The 19,224-nt window shown below is 30.6% G+C and overlaps 1 protein-coding gene across 1 annotated transcript in view; it reads left to right on the forward strand.

The window, feature by feature from the left end:
- The window catches only part of LOC127724946 (organic anion transporter 3-like), a 124,609-nt gene extending 108,968 nt beyond the window's left edge, over positions 1-15,641 (forward strand). The window contains exons 3-6 of the mRNA XM_052231948.1: positions 8,840-9,073; positions 9,797-9,928; positions 12,946-13,063; positions 15,441-15,641. Of these exons, the coding sequence (XP_052087908.1) occupies positions 8,840-9,073; positions 9,797-9,928; positions 12,946-13,063; positions 15,441-15,641 (685 nt within the window). The remainder of the gene's footprint in view (positions 1-8,839; positions 9,074-9,796; positions 9,929-12,945; positions 13,064-15,440) is intronic.
- The last annotated feature ends 3,583 nt before the right edge of the window (positions 15,642-19,224 follow it).

Raw genomic sequence — 19,224 nt, forward strand, 5'->3', positions numbered from 1 at the left:
TATCATGTGAAATGCAAATGTATTCTATGAATTTTTATTTTATGGTAACGTTCACTCTGATCAGTTTCATGTCTCACATATATAAACGCGGGTTTTCAAAAGCACGGCATTGGTTACTTTTTACTTGAGTTTCTTTTTCAATGTAGTTTTTAGAAAACATGTATGGAATTACATTACAGGGAGATTACAACGTCTGATCAAGTTCATTTTTATTTCCAACTTTTGTATTCTCGTATTCTTTCGTCTATATTTTCTACACAGCAGGACAAGTAAGTTCACTGAATCATTGAAGCATTTTAATTTGACTATTCAATTAAGATTTTTCGCATTATTATTTTAATATTTTTTGTTAACTTCTAGATCGTACAATATTGTGCACATAGAGGTGTGAATTTCATAAAATAACAAAGTAATATCCCACTGTTATATACTGACATCAGAAACTTAAGACAGAATTTTTATCAGAACATGCAGAGATGCTCTACAATTAACACCCGTGTGAAAAAATCAGTAAAATCACGTCGTCTGGTTACGTAATGACATTGCCAATGACTGAAAGATACAAATGATTTTATGGACACAACAAACGAAATACAAGATTTTAAAGTCTCCATTATAAATATATATCTTCCTATATTTATTGTGATTTAACTTTTTTCCTACATGTAAAAATTATTCTTGACTTGCTATTATTAAATAAACAATACAAAAACTGCTTAGAACGTGTGAACATTAAAAATTAGATGACCAAGTTGTGAGTTGGTTCACGGATTTATCAATTATAAAATATCTTGTATTTTCTTTCTTTTTAAGAAATCTTGATACCTTTAGGTTCTTTATATTATGTAAATAAAACTCAAAACAAGTGAATTTATACAAAATTATAGTTAAGTTTTGTCTTAATAGTTAACCCTATTTTATTGCTCTAATTATAATATTGTCAAAATGTTTTCTCTGCAATGTGTATTTTTGTAAGTATTACCATTTATTCAAATCATGGAAGTTAATTAAAAGTCAATATAATACTCCCATGTCGAAATGCACGGCAATCTTTGGAAACCATGAAATAGAACGAACACCAAAAGTATTACATCTAATAAAAAAGTCATTAGATATAAGAAGATGTGGTATGAATGCAAATGAGAAAACTCTCCATCATAGTCACAATTGTAAAAATAAACCATTATAGGTCAAAATACGGTCTTCAACACGGATCCTTGGCTCACACCGAACAGCAAGCTATAAAGGGCCCCAAACATGACAAGTGTAAAACCATTCAAACGGGAAAACCAACGGCACCGACAACTACTGAACATGTATAAGTACATCATAGTGAATAATCGACGAAAAGAAAGAAAAAAATAAAGAAAAGAAAATTGATAATAGATTATTCCAAATTGGTAATATTATAGTACGTTTTTCTATATGTAATGGATTTTGAATAAAACAGCATATTCATTTGAAGAAAAGTGAACTTCGCCGCGCTTTATGTATAATTATGGGAAATGTTTGATGTACAATTGGTTTTGGTGTCATACAATACATTTTTTTATCAGAAGACGGAATAAAAGAATTATTGTCTTTGTTTCAATAAATATGTGCCAGGTTTAATTACCTTTGAAAAAAAATGATATTCACTTCGGCCGTTGGTCTCAGTGAATATCAGTTAGTACTTAAAACATGCAACCAAATTGGAAAACTTTACATATTTTTGGCTTAAATGTCAATATGTATTATTTACTTGCATACGATTTGGATATGCTTTTTCAAGAATGTAAAACACATTATGAAGGTTTGGATGGGGGGAGTCTTCATTGCGGATGTTTTTTATGCCATTTTTCTCTATGCTTTATAAATGTTGCCTGTTATTCTCTATTCTTTATATTTTAACACCTCATTATTCTCTATTTTTTAGTTTTTTTTTGCCATTTTTTCTCTATTCTTTATTTTTTTTTTGCCATTTTTTACTATTCTTTATTTCTTGGCCATTTTTTCTCTATTCTTTATGTTTTTGGTCCTTTATTCCACACATTTGTCCATTAATCTCTATTCTGTAAACCCCATCCACACCCTCGTTCATAAGGCGGTCTGTCATATATTTAAAGGTCATATTTATCGGATCTGATGATGCAGTATTACATATTATCAATTCTTACAAATACGAATGGTTGCAAAAAATAGGAAAACTTTACAAAGTAAAGCTATGCCAACTTGCAAAACATTTCATTATGTTTATTTATGTATGTAAAATATGTCTGTATTTTTTAAAGTCATAATGCTATATATCTATCGGCCGAAAATTTGCGTATAAATTCATCAATACGTATATATATGCAAAGACATAGGGAAACCTTTTTATTCATTTTACCCAAGTTTTAAAGATTATGCAAATACGATATATACTTTGTTTGTGTTTTATTATGTTTGTAAACTTAATGTAAAAGACGGCCTTTCATATCATTAAATAGGACGACAAAACAACTACTTTAGGTTAATAGTTAAATATATTTCGGAAGCTATATGAACATTTGCCAAGATATGGGAAAGTTTTGCATACATCTAAAACACTATGCGAATAGATCGCAAATACAAGTGTCTACTTTGCTTATTTTTTACGATGTTTGTAAATTTAATGTAAAAGGCGGCCTTTCATATCTTTTAAATAGGACGACAAAACAACTAATTTAGATTCATATTTAAATATATTTCGGAAGCTATTTGAACATTTGCAAGGATATGGGAAAGCTTTGCATATATCTACCACACTATGCGAATAGAACGCAAATACAAGTGTCTACTTTGTTTATGTTTTACGATGTTTGTAAATTTAATGTAAAAGACGGCCTTTCATATCTTTAAATAGGACGACAAAACAATTAATTTAGATTCATATTTAAACATATTTCGGAAGCTATATGAACATTTGCAAAGATATGGGAAAGCTTTGCATATATCTAACACACTATGCGAATAGAACGCAAATACAAGTGTCTACTTTGTTTATGTTTTACGATGTTTGTAAATTTAATGTAAAAGACGGCCTTTCATATCTTTAAATAGGACAACAAAACAACTATTTTAGATTCATATTTAAATATATTTCGGAAGCTATATGAACATTTGCAAAGATATGGGAAAGCTTTGCATATATCTAACACACTATGCGAATAGAACGCAAATACAAGTGTCCCCTTTGCTTATGTTTGACGATGTTGTAAATTCAATGTAAAAGGCGGCCTTTCATATATTTATATAGGACGACAAAACAACCAAATAAGGTTAACATTTAAATACGTTTCAGTACTTTATAAATGTAAGTAAATAAGACCGTTGACTTTACTTAGTACATTTAACGTTGTCTGAAAGTTAAGGAAAGATTAGCATAATTTTTGCAATTTCTTTGCATATATAGTGTACGAATGCAAATTTATCATGTATTTATTCACCAAATAATGGGTATTGAGATATATGGTGCAACAAAGTGCCTATCTTTGCCTTGCCTTTATATACACGAGTAAAGAAATGCAAATCAACCTTTTCATGCAGTGTTATATATCAGCCGTTATTCCATTATTGTTATGATTTACCACATTTTAATAGTACTGTTGACAAAATCTATCTCAATCCTAAATATCACGAAAAACATATTTTGACACCGGTAACAACCCTTGCATGGGAAAAATATCTCTTTCTGCAATGCAGGGTGAAATTAAGAACTACATTGTTCCCCGGTGTATTCCATGTTTTCTTGAGGTAATATCTAACTTGAATTATATATATTTGGTAAGTCTTCACGTCGTAAAAAACTGGTAATTTGACAAAAAATATATAAATATTTTGGTTTTCGATTATTTTTTGTCGTACACGTTTTATATATAATTTCTGCAAGAATCTTTTAATGAGTTCAAATGAACAATTACCTTAATTTACACTATTTCAAGTATGACTTATATAAGTCAAGTCTGCTCATTTCATGACACAAGTTTATTCAATACACATAGAACGATGGTTATGCACTAGCATAGTACATACATAAGGTCTCATCCAATTGTTATTTCCCCCAATCAATTTATTTAGGAATCAGTAGAAATTTACGATTATCACAAATAGTCATAATTTCAACAAAATACAACTTTCAACTGCATCAAACACATCGAAATACAGATAGATGTTGTTTTAGCGCCAATTTTTCGTTGAATCTGTTAATATGTACATCCTACAAATGTGAAATGAATAGCATCTTAAATTACCAAATTGCAAAAAAATGCCATTTGAACTGTAGATGAAGTTTAGCTGAATTTTCCATTGTTGTAGACTTAGAAACACAGGTAATTTTAGGCAAAAATCTTCCAGTGGCGGTTCAAATAGTTCAATCATTCCCTACTACAGTTTTCAATTCACATCTTTCAAACTGCACACAAATGTGAACAAGCTTTAATGAAATTGTTGATGAATTCTACATTTACAAAAGACGGTACAGATATAGTGAACTCATCACAATCTTTATCTATAAAACTTTTCATGATGATTGCTCATTTATTGACGTTGTACATTTGATTGTACATGTTTGAGAAGTTTGTTTATATTTTCCAGTCCTAAAATATTTTTCAGCACAGTGTACATAAAAGAGTGCCAAACCCTCCCGAACTTTTCAACTCAAATCATTATAACTTCACAAAAAATTTAACAAATATCAAAGTTGAGCATTTTTCATTATACGATTCGTTTTTTTTTTTTTTTTTTTTTTTAATTCCAATTTCATATTAATTTTCCTTACATTTAAATGCTCAATATAGATCATTCCATTTCAAGAAAAATTGTGTGCAAACGTGTACTGACTGTGATCTATATATATATATATATATATAGAAAAAAGTCAAATAGAATCCGTATGCTGGTAACATATAAGAAAATTAATATAAGATAATGACGGTTTCAATTCATCACTTTTACTAGCTCTTTCACTGCTTTCACAGATCTTCAGGTAATGTGACTTGTATACATAAATAATTTAATTTTGGATGTAACACGTCTTCTGATTGGCTGAAAGTGTTTTGTCTATCAGCTCATAGACATAATTTTGTCATGTGACCGCGACGTCATCAACGTTTTTATCATGATTTACTCCTTTTTAGAATTAAATTATAAGGAATGACTTTAATATTTTTTCTGTCTATTCGAAATAACATAAAAAATGTGGTGCACACTTTAAAATAACCCGCTACGCGGGTTATTCAGTGTGCACCACATTTTTTATGTCATTTCTTCATAGACAGAAAAAATATTACAGTCATTCCTTAAATGTTATAAAACAATTGATTGACGTTAACAATAGTATGACGTTAACAAATACAAGGGAGACTACTAATGTCATTTTAAAATTGGAGTAAAGTCTTTAAAATGTTTCGTAAAAATTAAAATATTATTCATCATTTAATCCCGGGTTGAGAATGTTTATGAATAATTCTTCTTTCTTCTTCCGGAGAAAATCATTTTGACGATTGACCGTATACAACGGAAATATTTTAAATCGTCCATTAGAACAACGATGGAAATGGTCGTTAGCCCTGATGATTGTTAAATCTTCATGGTTGGTTTGCTGTCTATGTACAGTCATTCTAGTCCGCAGTTCTGTTTTTGTCTCTCCAATATAAAATTCCTCACAATTTGAACATATGAGAGAATAAATGACGTTTGAACTTTTACAAGACATATTTTGTTTGACTGTGAAATGCTTTCCATTTTTGAAATAAATTGAACTTTCTTCTATTAAATCTGGACATGTCATACATCGTTTATCGGTACATTTTCTAACAATAGGCAAAGTTTCATTAAAGTCGAATTTTGAAGATGTTAAATATCGTTTTAGACTTTTTGACTGTCTTTTACTGTTGATAATCTTCTTTTTTTGTAATACTTTGTCCATTTTTTCACTTTTGTGTAAATTATTTTCAATTTGTCGCATGAAACCAAATATATCATAATCTCGTGGGTTATATGTTGTGACAAACGGGATAATTTTGTCTAAACTGTTTGATGATTCTTCGGTTGTTTCGGATCGCCGTGATTCTGTAATGATTGGTCCTTTTATCAAAGCCTTTTGAATTCCGTAATCTATCACTTGTTCCGGACATTGCTGCTTTTTTAAATACTCTTTTAATTCTTCCAATCTTTTATTGCGTAATAGTTCTGTACTTGTAATGGTAATTATTCTTGACGCTAGATTAAAAGGTATATCTAATTTTACATGTTTTGGATGATTTGAGTAAAAATTTAAATACATATGTGTATCGGTGTCTTTAGAAAAGATATCTGTGACAATTTCATTGTCTTCCGTTATAAGTACTAAAATATCCAAAAACGGCATTTTGTTGACATTTCTGTTAATTGTGAAACGAATATGTGGGTTTAAAGAATTTAAATCAGAATGAAAATCTGAGACAGATATATCCGAATTCCAAATTATAAAACAATCGTCAAGAAATCGTTTCCAGTTTTGACGTAGGTAAATGGCAAAGTCATTTCCGTATTTATGGTCCATTTTTTCGTATAATAATTGTTCCAAATATCCAAGTACTAAAGTGGCGTATGAAGGCGCCATTTTAGTACCCATAGCTGTTCCTTTTTTCTGATGATAGTATGTGCCGTCAAAGTAAAAAATATTTCTTTCTAATATAAGTTTCAAAGATGCAAGGATAAATTCTTTTGTTAATCTGTTTTCAATGACGTTTTCCGTATTTTCTAACCAATATTTTACGGCTGTAATTCCTAAGTCATGTGGGATATTTGTGTAAAGACTGACAATATCAAAAGTAATGAGTTCTGAATTAGGATTTACAGTTGTTGGTAGATGATTTAAAAATTCCAAATCGTCTCGTATAAAACTAGGAACTTCACGACATAAAGGTTTAATCACAATGTCTATAAAATGGCTTAAATTCTGTGTGACGCTGTTGGGTCCGCCCACAATAGGTCGAAATTTTAAATCATTTGGTCTTAAAAGTTCGATGTATTCACTGTTTTGTTCTGATACCGCATTTGAAATTTCCTCACTTTCGTGAATTTTAGGTAAACCATAGAAATAGCTTTCTGAAAATTTAGAGTTTGAAATGTAATCTATCTCCTCTTTATACAATTCAGTCTTATGTTTATCTAGTAACTTTTTAATCATTGTACTTGTTTGTTTGTCCATTTTTTTATCTGTCACCTCATAAAACATTTCATCTTGTTACATATTTAAAATTTTATCTCGGTAATACTCACGGTCCATGATTACAACCGCATTCCCTTTATCCGCTTCTTTAATTATTATTGATTTATCTTATTTTAAATTTTGCAAAGCTGTTTTCTCCTCGTGGGTTAAATTGTCCTTGACATTTTTATTGCTTTGAAGTGAATTCGTTTTTAATGTTTTAATTGTTTCTTCTAAATCTTTATCTTTTGTGGGTTTTGGAATCCAGTCTGATTTATTTCTTACTAGTGGTTTATTTTCTTCTTCTTCGTTTTCTTCATTATCCTCACATATATATATATATATATATATATATATATATATATATATATATATATATATATATATATACAACTCGTCTAAACATCAGCCCAACAATGTTAGATCTGTAAATTTGCTTTCGCAAATTTTTAGTTCTTCCTTCGCCGGGATTCGAACTCATGCTACTGAGATATCGTGACACCAATTCGCCTGCACTGTATCCGACGCGCTAGACCACCCTACCACCTAGGTTTCATAATAAAGCTTTCGGTGGCCGGGCGAATTGGTGTCACGATATCTCAGTAGCATGAGTTCGAATCCCGGCGAGGGAAGAACTAAAAATTTGCGAAAGCAAATTTACAGATCTAACATTGTTGGGCTGATGTTTAGACGAGTTGTATATACAGAATGTACACAGCCATGTATCACCATCACTGCTGGTGATCCGATGGATAAATCTGTTGTAGAGCTGTCACTGGTTCAGACGTACTTATATATATATATATATATATATATCATTTATTTTGTTTTTTTCTAAATATTAAGCAAGAACGATATTTTCTAATTAATAGCATTTATCCATTTCCAATAATATCATCAACTTTTATACGTTGAATTCCTTTTTTTTTTTTCAATTTTTGAAAAGCAATGTGTACAATAAATGTATTTTTATTTAAATATCAGATTGAAAACCAAACATTGATATCCTTCATCATGAGAGTATATAAATATACTACTTTTGAGTCCTGTCAGTTTTAAAAATCATAAAGTATAATCAATCTATTTAAATGTTCATTCTCCACATGTTCACAAGACGTTCGTCTGTCAAATGCAAGAAAATACTTTTATAAATTCTAATGTTAAATTTACATAAGGTCTTCTAGCGTCTTGTTAAGTATGATAATAATTCTGATCAATCTGTTTTATTTTGAAATCGGCTTATTTATTTTGACTGCAAACTAGACCACTATTTTATTGAAATCAAAAATTGAATTCATCTTTTATAGTCAGCACATTCAAGGACTAAAGCTCAGAGTTAATGAAAAAAAACATTTATAGATCATTTTCAGGTCATCAAAGATAAGAGGTGTATTTTAAAAATCATATATTAACAGGTCTTCAATGTAATAAAATTTGGTTAAACAAACTATCAAAACACTGACAAATTCAAAACCATCACATATATTGTGGCTTGCAGATATGAAATACGATTCATATTTTATCTAATTTGTTTTACTTTTTTAAAATAGTTATTGGTTTGCAACGTAAATATTTACAGACTATCATTTTTAGCCATCACTCTAAAATGTTTCTCTGTCTGACTTATACATGAAAAATATTTTAAAGGTTTGTTCCTGAAAGCTTTAGATGGTTGGTGACACATTGGAAAATTCAGAAAGCATACGATGTGATTAAAACAATAGCAAGCATGAATAATAAAAAGCCACCAGAGTATGACAATTTTCACGCAGAAGTGATACAAGTAGAAGATTTGGTATCTGAAGAGAAAAAATACAGTATTCTAGATATCTTAGATAATCCTAGACTTTTAAAGATAACACTTTTGTTAATGGTTGCTTGGTAAGTGTACACACGTCTAATATTATGATTGACTTCAATGTTAAACGTTCATTTATAGGTTTATAGATAGAAATTGTCTATGTATTTTTAATAAAATCTAAAATCTTGTTAAATCTTCCTCATCATCTATCCATTATTTTGCATCTAAGAATTATTCTCAGGAATGTCTATTTTCTGCCGTCATTATCATGTTGACAAATAATGTTTTGTTTTATTTGATGAAGAAAAGCCCCTCCCCAAACTAATAAACAAACAGAATAAAGAAAAGAAGCTGTAATTCGAAAATGAAATACACAATAAAATTATTAACATTGTCTTGCAAAATAAAAAAAGAAAAAAATGCAGCTATTTATGTCTTTATTGACCATAATCGTAAACAAATCATGGAAAAATATTTGTTATTCCGTAAGTTTGAAGTAAAATAAAGTATCCGCGAAAAAAAGATGGTTTACAGTAATTATTTAATGCGAACTAATTTGCTATTCTTATCTATTATTCGATTCCTGGATTATGTTCTGTAAACGGGTTTAAGCCTATTTTCACTGTTCATCTCTTGAACGTTTTTATCAGTTTTTGGTTTGTCAAATAGTTTGGCTTTGTACATCATTTTAAAAGTGACATTTATTGTCGAAATACACATCTGGGACAGTAAAATAGATGCCGTTAATTTATGACAGGTCGTATTGTTTAAATATTTGATACATTAGCTAGTATTTTTCGTAGGTTCAGCGGTGGATACGGAACATATGGTATCTTTTTTGGAGTTCAACAGCTTGAAGGGAATATTTACATAAATTTGATTCTTCTGAACGCCATAGGTTTATTTCAAGTGACTGGATGGTATTTTGCTAACTGGTAAGAAATTATCAAAATGTCATCCGGAATGGTTGGGATACGGCATGCTTTCGGTGATAATGAACGAATTCCCGAATGCACCGCTTTGCATTCGGACGGCATACATACATACGTACTGCGCATACATTTCCCATAGAAACTCTCGAAACCAAATATTTGAAAGCAAAGTGTTGTATATGAACCGAAATACGTGAAGAGCAATATGACCAAAAGGGACCGTAAATATAAGCCTATAATTCATTAAATTATTTTCTGTATTCTGTTTAAACCATCCACTGATTTATAGCAATTTTGTTTTTCATCAGTATACTCCACTAAACTTCTCTTCACAACGAAACATCATAGCAGCAATTGCTATAAATGACAGATAAGCCTGGATATGATATCTATGGTTATTTTTTGTTCTTTGCAATTTACTTACGAAGCATGTTAAGCCGATTTAAAAGGGGGATTTCACTTAGAAATATATTTTCAAACTATTAAAAAAAATATTATTTAATTATGTTTTGAATTGTTTTCATTAGTTTCGAAAGAAAATTGTGAGGTTGGACAATTCGACCTTTGCCTAAAAAATATAATTCACATTGAATTTCATAGTATCAATTCCTTGGAGTTAATCATCATTATGTTATATCTTTAATATGCTCAGCATTGGAAGAAGATGGACGACTTCAATGTTTTATATTATTGGTGGATGTTCTGGGGTTATCGTAGGCATATTACAAGCCTTAGGTAATGCAAAATTATTTGAATTGTCCTTTGAATATAAAACTAAACAGGTGCATGAATAACACATAAAAAGGATAATAGGATAACCCTAAATTTTGTACAGTACAACAGATCAACATCCGATTCTTTCGAAAAAATACATGTACAAAAAAGTTAAGCAACACAAGATTTAGATTGCATTGGTGCAGGTTCAGAATGAGGAGGGCATAAACCAGTTTTACGCAAACGAATCTCATGTTTGCCAATCTAGACCATGTACTGATTTTGTGTAATTAATTGAACTCCATATTCTTTGTTTTTCTATCTTATTATGTTAAAGAAAAACACACAATTAAAAAATGACCAGAATTAAGCAGAATGGCCACTACCATGGAAACAAAAATGTTGAAAAATGAAGGTCAAGATGAAGTTGAAGTGAACAAATATATCAATATACACTTGTGCGTAACCAAAACAATCAAAATATAAGTAAAAACATAGTTATACGCTACTTATGTTTCTTTCCAAACAAAAGTGTTTATGTAAAACATTGTTTTGCATGACAGAAATTTACTTCAAATGTTTTTATATTACAGACATAGAAAATAAGGAAACATTCGTAATAGTTTTTGCACTTCCCTCAAAAGCATTTGTGACCACCGGCTGGGTATCTGTCATGCTGATAACGGCTGAAATATATCCAACTGTAGTAAGGTATGACTGATTCATTGTTAGAATTGATAAAACTTAGATGTGGGTAATATTCAATGATAGTGACCCAAACAAAACAAACAGTATTAACACTTAGATGTGGGTAATATTCAAAGATAGTGACCCAAACAATTCAACTGTAGTGAGGTATAACTGATTCAATGTTAGATCTGATAACACTTAGATGTGGGTAATATTCAATGATAGTGACCCAAACAATCCAACTGTAGTAAGGTATAACTGATTCAATGTTAGAATTGATAAAACTTAGATGTGGGTAATATTCAATGATAGTGACCCAAACAATCCAACAAAAACAAACAGTGTTAACTACTAGTACCTTATTACACTTAAAGAAGTCAATAACTCATCTATAATCCGATATATTCTCTAGCCAAATGACTGAAATGTGGTGAACTAAATTCCATAAACTGTACAACAACTTTAAAATACTAATGGGTCTGCCTAATGCTAAATAAAACCTTTGTCAAAATTATTAACATGTATTTTAGCAGCAATGGAAATCGGGCTTCAAATTTACTGTGAAAATACCTTCTGTATGGTGATATGAATCAGGTGCGAATGCAAAAACATTCAAAACATCTGTTAAGAATCCCTCTTAAATCCGAATCATGTTTGTGTATCGTTTGGAGAGTTTTTTTCCACAAGTAATCAGCATTCCTATTGGAACTTACAGTGGATCTCCGATTGTTCACTTGTTCCTTTGTTCTTACGAGACAAACTTCATACAGAAGCTTTTTAAGAAAAATTGAAAAAAGCTGACATTAACCTCTAACATCCTTTTCCGCTATATAGATGATGTCCTTACAATGAATTATTAAAGTTTCGTGAGTAAGTTGACTACATCTTTCCCAATGAGTTTAAGATAAAACAGTCAAACAAAACTAAATCAAAGACTGTAAGATGACAGTATTTAACAATAGACAATTGTCCTGATAAGATGAAAATTTGGAAAAGTTGTACATTTGTAAACATGCATCAAAGATCTGTCATCTTTAGCCATGTTCACTTAACAGTACGCTACATGTATGACGAAAGATGATTATGGCCGAAAACCTACAGAATTGGTGACCGTGAACTTGTGGCGAAAAAGACTTTCTGAATTTAATTTGCAACTCCCTGTAATCGCCATTAGCAGAAAATCAATTAAAATGTAACAATTTTGTTTTTGTTTGATCACAACATGTTTAATAAAACAGTAAGACGAAGACTTTTATTTTGAAGGTAGTACCAGTACTTTTACTGTTAATAATTAGATGGCGTCATTAATTAACTTATAACATAATGCTTTATCATATAGTATAAAATACTTCATGCATCATGTGCCGATATTTTTACTGTGTTTTTTTTATAAAGATACTTAAGAGTAGAGCGTTCTCTATGGATTACGTATATTTCATAATAACCGATTTTACATTCAAGACTTTCTACTTACAGTTTAGTACGCGCTTATTGCATGCAACAAAACGCGATATAAACAAGATGGCGGAAATATACTGTATTAGATCTACACGAATTTGACGAAGTGCAAACAATGTGGCTGAAATATTTGGTACTATTTTATCATTTATATTGAGGAAAATATGTGCAATAGCCCTTTTAAAAGATACCATATTTTGTAGAAACATTGGTTCCGGTTTGCTTAATGCAACATCTGGGATTGGGATAATGGTAGCACCAATTGTGAATTTTGCTGTAGGTGGTATTTAACATTTTGCATTATCATTAAAAATGAGTTAAAGATGATCACTACTCTTGTTTTTGACTGTTGATCAGATATTCGGAATCCTCAAGTTTTATCCATGAAGTACCAATAAAAAAATTGCCCGCTAACCCCTACTTTTTCTTTTCATAATTTACATAAAGTTTAAAAAGCAATTTTTGAAAATCTTATAAAATCCTTATTTTTTTCATAGTTTTTGAAAGAAAAAAGGTACCAATGATAAATGTATAAGACATCTAAAGAGAATAATTTCCCACCAAATTTTCAATTGATCGTATTTGAAAATAAGGACATAGACCTGTTTTTTTCCCCTTACTTTTATGTCCCGTTATTGATATACTATCAGTTTATAACAGTCCTTTAAAAGGCTTGTTATTTTGAAACATAGGAGCGAACATCCTTAAATGAATTTTATTATGAATTTTTAACTATATTTAGTAACAGTACCTATATGCAGTTTACATCCTATCTTCCACTGAAACATAATATATTTTGACAAGCGCAATGGGTTAAAGGATATATTAATGTTGCATTATGATATTACCGAAAGTTGACAGTATGTTTATGAAAAGAATGGGAAACGTTCATGAAAATTATGTCTTTAGTCTTCAATGTTTCATAACATTTTACATTTTAAATAACTGTCTGTGTGTTCAAAATCAGAATATTGTACTTGTAGTGTTTCTTTTGGATAAAATACTAAATATAAAATATAAATATAATCAGAAAATAAACTTCAGATTGACGGTAAGCTCTTCTGTTAAACACTTTTAAAGATTAAGAATAAATGTTCTAAAGAAGTCTTTTCCTTTGCGTTTATCAACAGTTTTGTCATCTTAAACAATTGAACTAACCACCAATTTAACCCTGTGCACCATTTTTTTTTTCAAGATATTTAAGAAAAACTCTTTCAAATTCCAGTGGATTTAATGCACCTTGTCAAGGTTTGAAAAGAGCTGCATGTATCAAAATTCTATCGAATTCATAATATCTATAAACTGTTATGAACTATTTTGTTTTATGTACTACTTTCCAGTATGTTCTTTTTCGACCGGGCCCGATTTGGTGGTGTTACATCTTACAAAGTCTATCCAAATTATTTTTTCAAAGAATTCCGCTTAAGCCGGTGCTAGGGGCCGTCTTAAACTTGCAGTGAGGTGAGAGTTTTTTTTGCTCCGTGTTGAGGTCTCACTGTGACTTTGAGATGAAGAACAGCAATAAAAGCGCTGTTCCTTTGCTTTCTGTATGTTTTTTGTTGTGCATTTACTGATTTTGTGTCATGGATGGATACCCCATATCCTTTGTTTTTCTATTAAGATGTATTCGGCTATAGGTCAGTACGACGTAATCTCCTACTTCATCTAGTGAGATTTTTCCCATCCAGGTCACTAACTCAAATATCTTTAGTCATTTTTATTTTGATTAAAGTGTCTCCAATGAATACAACGTATGTTAAAGTAATGATATACAATTTTTTCGCACTTTCCACATCTTAATCAGAAAATGACATTTGAAAAGTGTGTGCGCATTTTGTGTAAAAATGCAAAGATGGATGATGGTTTGTTGTCATTGCTTCTACTCAATAGATATAACTTGAATTATTCTAAACCTTAATTAAAATAGATTATTATATGACACCGTGCAACCTGTACATATTGCTCTAGAAATGCATTTTTGTTAATTTCGAAAATTTTTATCTCAACAATATGTCGCTGAATGGGATGTAGACCGTAGGCACGTTTGCACTTTAAACATAGAATTATGTTGTATTAACAAACTCCTTCTAAGGGAGCAACCATTTAACTTCAAGGGGGAGGGAGTATGGGTTTTTGTCTGAGTCTGAAATTTTTTTTTTTTAGTTTTTCGACGTTATCAATCAAATTATTTTTTTCAAAAGTTAACACTATAAGGTATGGGGAAAATCTGGATTCAGAATATTTTTTTGTCATCTTCTTGACCACAATATCTTTTTTCATCAAAATGGATCCCCCCCCCTCCCACTTTTGAAGTTATATGGTCGTTCCCTGACTAAAACTCAAAAATATGTGGAGTGCATAGCAATGCGAGAAACCAACATATTGTATGTATAGCATAGCGTAATCAAACATTTTCTGAGAAAAGAAAAGTTTCTTTATCAAAATGATATATAAAGTTGTACATCACCAGTCAGTCTGCGGAAATTTGTTATAGATAGGTTTACCACAGACATGCGACACATATTTGGTTTTTTTATAAATTTAAATAAGTTTCACGTAAACAGTTAGTTTAGTTTATCAATTGGTCTATTACACAATACTATCAATTGCAATCTCTTTGAATAGTCATGGCATTTATTTTCGCTTTTTTCAGAGCCAGAAGATTCCTGGATTGCTATATCTAATGTTTGCCGGTCTTATGTTCCTATCGGCGTTCCTAGTTATTTTGTTACCAGAAACAAACAATAAAGCTCTTCAGGACACAATTGACTTTGATCCAAATAACTCTATATCGAAGAAAATAAAAGATTTTTTTAATAAAACGGTGCAAAAAGGTTATGAATATCTTAATTAACAATACAAAAATTGTTATTTCATTTGTTGCATAGAGATATTTGTTCTCAATAAAGTGCATATTTTGTTTTAGATACATGTGTTCATTGTTTTTTTTTTACTTGTATTTTACATGTACCTCATAATTTACAGAGTTATAAAAGTTATAAGGATACGTTGTCAGAAATATCAGATACCACTCAGACCAACTCCAAATGAAAGAGGAATCATTAATTGAAATAAAAAGGGCAATCCGCGATTTTACGGAAATATAAAGAAAGACGTACACTGATAGACAGTCTATAAAATTACGGTTTTTGAAGATACATCCAAGTTAAACAGGAAGTGATACAGAAGTCCTGCATCGTATAGCCACCCATATGTCATGATTTTCAAGACGACAATAAGATATATTCTTGAACGTTATATATAGGACGTAAAGAACATGCTCCCGCCTTGTTGGGTATTCTTAATATTTTCCAGTATATTGAGTATAACCTCGTGGTTATGGTGTGTTATTTTATCATACTTAATTGAATCCACAGTTTGGGTTTTAATTTTCAGATAAATGCGTCCAGCCTCTTTGAAGTCTTTTTCAATTCTACTTTTATTTTTCAAGTTTTCCAATAGAAATATAGAAATTCCCTTTGAATTTCTGCTTGCTTGTATTTGGTTTGATCCAATAGTTATGTGTATACCAGTTACGAAAGTTGCACCAATTCATATGCATTGAATACTCGACAAGGACGCTGAAAATAATGCTATCGAATGCATTCTTCTCTTCTTTATAAGTATGTCAGAACCCAGCGATTATAGAATTTTATCTATTTATCAAAAAATCGTTTAAGGCATTTATTGAATATCCATATAAATTGATATATCAACTGAGACGATGCTGGCATTAACGACTGTTTTTGGTTTTCATTCATTCATTCCAAAACTAATATCGTCGAACAAAAATCGTTTGTTACAAATAAAAAGAGTAAGTTGCGACACACCGGAGAGAACCACCGACCTTCGGTAGGAAAACTAACAATCCTAGTCAAGTAAGATTGGAGTCGAGGTCACCTGCCACGTGCGGGATTCGAACTCACAACCATATTGTTGACAGGCTAGTGATACAGTAGTTCGAATACTTAGACCACTCGGCCACCGAGGCCCCAATACAGGATCAAACAAAATAACGTATTACGTATGTTGTTTTCGATATAACACATATACACATGAATTAATCCAATGTAATTTTCAAGTCATTTTTTGGTGGAAACGCCGACTTAAACTTCCATATTAGTCTTCTTTGAAATCGATAGAATGAAGACAGTAACACTAGAAAATATTTTCATCGTGTCATTATTTAGTGGAGCTGGTTGTCAAGTTATGGAATATGGATCAGCAGGTAAAGTTTTTTGTTTCTGCAAAATTGGTAGTGGTTCGGTTTTTGTACCATTCTGTACATTCTTTGCACATGTATTGATACCATTTGATTAAAAACCACAAATAAGTTTCATCAATCACAAAATACATGATAGCAAGTAAAGTTAGACACAAATGTAATAGATTCGTCAATCCGACAATTGATGAGCCCTGTAATGTCATTTTTTGTTCAAACAAAAGGTTCATTAATTTTCTTTTCTTTATAATTTTTTTATCAACGGCTGGTTAGCAATTTTCAAGACTTAAGAATAGATATTAAATCAAAATCAAATATACAATTCTGATTCTTGATAAAGAGAAAAGGCATGCATCTATGTTGGTATATTACAGTAAATTACTGAAAAATCATCAAATTGGAAATGGTTGTTACCAAATCAATCTCGATAAATGACTAGCTTACATTGTACTTCATGTTGTTTAATGATAACATGTAATTAAAAATAATCTACAGGTCAGTAAGTCCTTGGGATATATAACTTTTGTCGTACATGAAAATGCCACTTAATGGGGGTCGTATTATAGATAAACCACGAATAGTCAGTCATGTGATTTTCAAACACAGCCACTGAACCGTTGTCACGACTGATATATTGGAGAGCCAGATGTTATTATACGTACCGAATTGCTTTGACTCGTGCAACGTTACCTTAGACGTTTTTAGCTGTAATCTTTTCTGCATTTTTAAAAGTATATCCAAGCAAATTTTATTTAATGATTGTTAGTTGCTTTACGTCCATTGTCAAATATTCAATGCATGTTTAGAACGACCCAAGCAAGTAAATAGGGTGATTTTATATTGTTTTTTCTTCTTTTCTTTTCTTTCTTTGAAGGTCAGGTTGCAGTATTCAAATGCATTTAAGAACAAAAAATAAATTAATAAATGTTGAAAAACCGAAAGAAGTGGCCAAGTTTGTAGTGATTGTCAATATTAAAACAAAATACAAAAAAAGAAACTGATCTATGACAAACTCCTTATAAAGTATGAAATGTATGAAATTGTAGAGGAGTATAGAAAAGAGTACAAGGTCATGTTACTTGCCTAATAATTTTTCTCAATTAATTTTAGAGCCTCAAACATGAAATGCTTGCTTAATGTAACATGTACTTGGAAATTCTCCTTATCTCTCAATCTTTCGATGAAGCTATCAGCGCGCCAAACATATTGGAAAGTAGTTCAATATCAGGATCGTTATAAGAAGATGGGGTATGATTACCAATGAGACAACTTTTCATCAGAGACCAAATGACGTAGACGTAAGCAACTACATGTCACAGTACGACCTCTGTCCAGTATATGCTGTTTAAACCAAATTAAACATTTTAGTCGAAAGGATTATTCATGGATGCGGACATTCTAAATCATGTCAACGGATAATATAGATAAATCTTGTGATATGGATATTTTTTAGAGATTCTGTCACAATTACTAGTAAATGCCATGGGAACATAACATTTTCCTTGTATATATTTATGAAAAACACTGGAGGAGTGCAACTTCATGAGTGATTTTTTGCATGTAAAACATGCAAATGTACATGCATCTGGTACGACAAGCAATTTCTTTATTACCAAATTATATTTTGGGTTTCGTGTTGCTCAATCTTCTGTTGTCTGTGTTGTGTTTTGTCGAATTTTCTTTGTCTTTTTGTCGTTTGTTTCTCGACTGGTTTTGTGTGTTTTTCTTCGACTTTCATGTATGGTTTTTTACTGCTCCACATAATAATTATGATGTGCACTCGATTCAATTATTATAATATAATACAAAGTTCTATCCCTTTCGTGACATGAACATCGACTGTCATTACCTACAACATTCACAATCGTGTTTAAATGAAATTAATGAATGTACATATTTTTATCGTATTTTTGCTTGATGAGGATCGTTATGTACAATTGTTTTTGATGTTCTCAGACAAAAAGTCTTTGTTTATATGTGAAATTTGAAAGATTTATTGTTTTAAATTATGCAAACAGTTTTGACCACCATTTGATTAGAAATACATTAAAAGATTGTTTGATCTATCATAAAACCAAAATACGTGTTGGAAAGTTTGATTAGACAAAAAATGTTATACATGTAGATTCGTCAAACTAACAACTAATGATGCATTTAACGTTCTATCTTATTGTGACTTTAGCTTCATTAATGTTGTTTATAATTTCATGAAGTA

This window comes from Mytilus californianus, unplaced genomic scaffold (assembly GCF_021869535.1).
Source record: "Mytilus californianus isolate M0D057914Y unplaced genomic scaffold, xbMytCali1.0.p SCAF_14, whole genome shotgun sequence".
Taxonomy (NCBI): domain Eukaryota; kingdom Metazoa; phylum Mollusca; class Bivalvia; order Mytilida; family Mytilidae; genus Mytilus; species Mytilus californianus.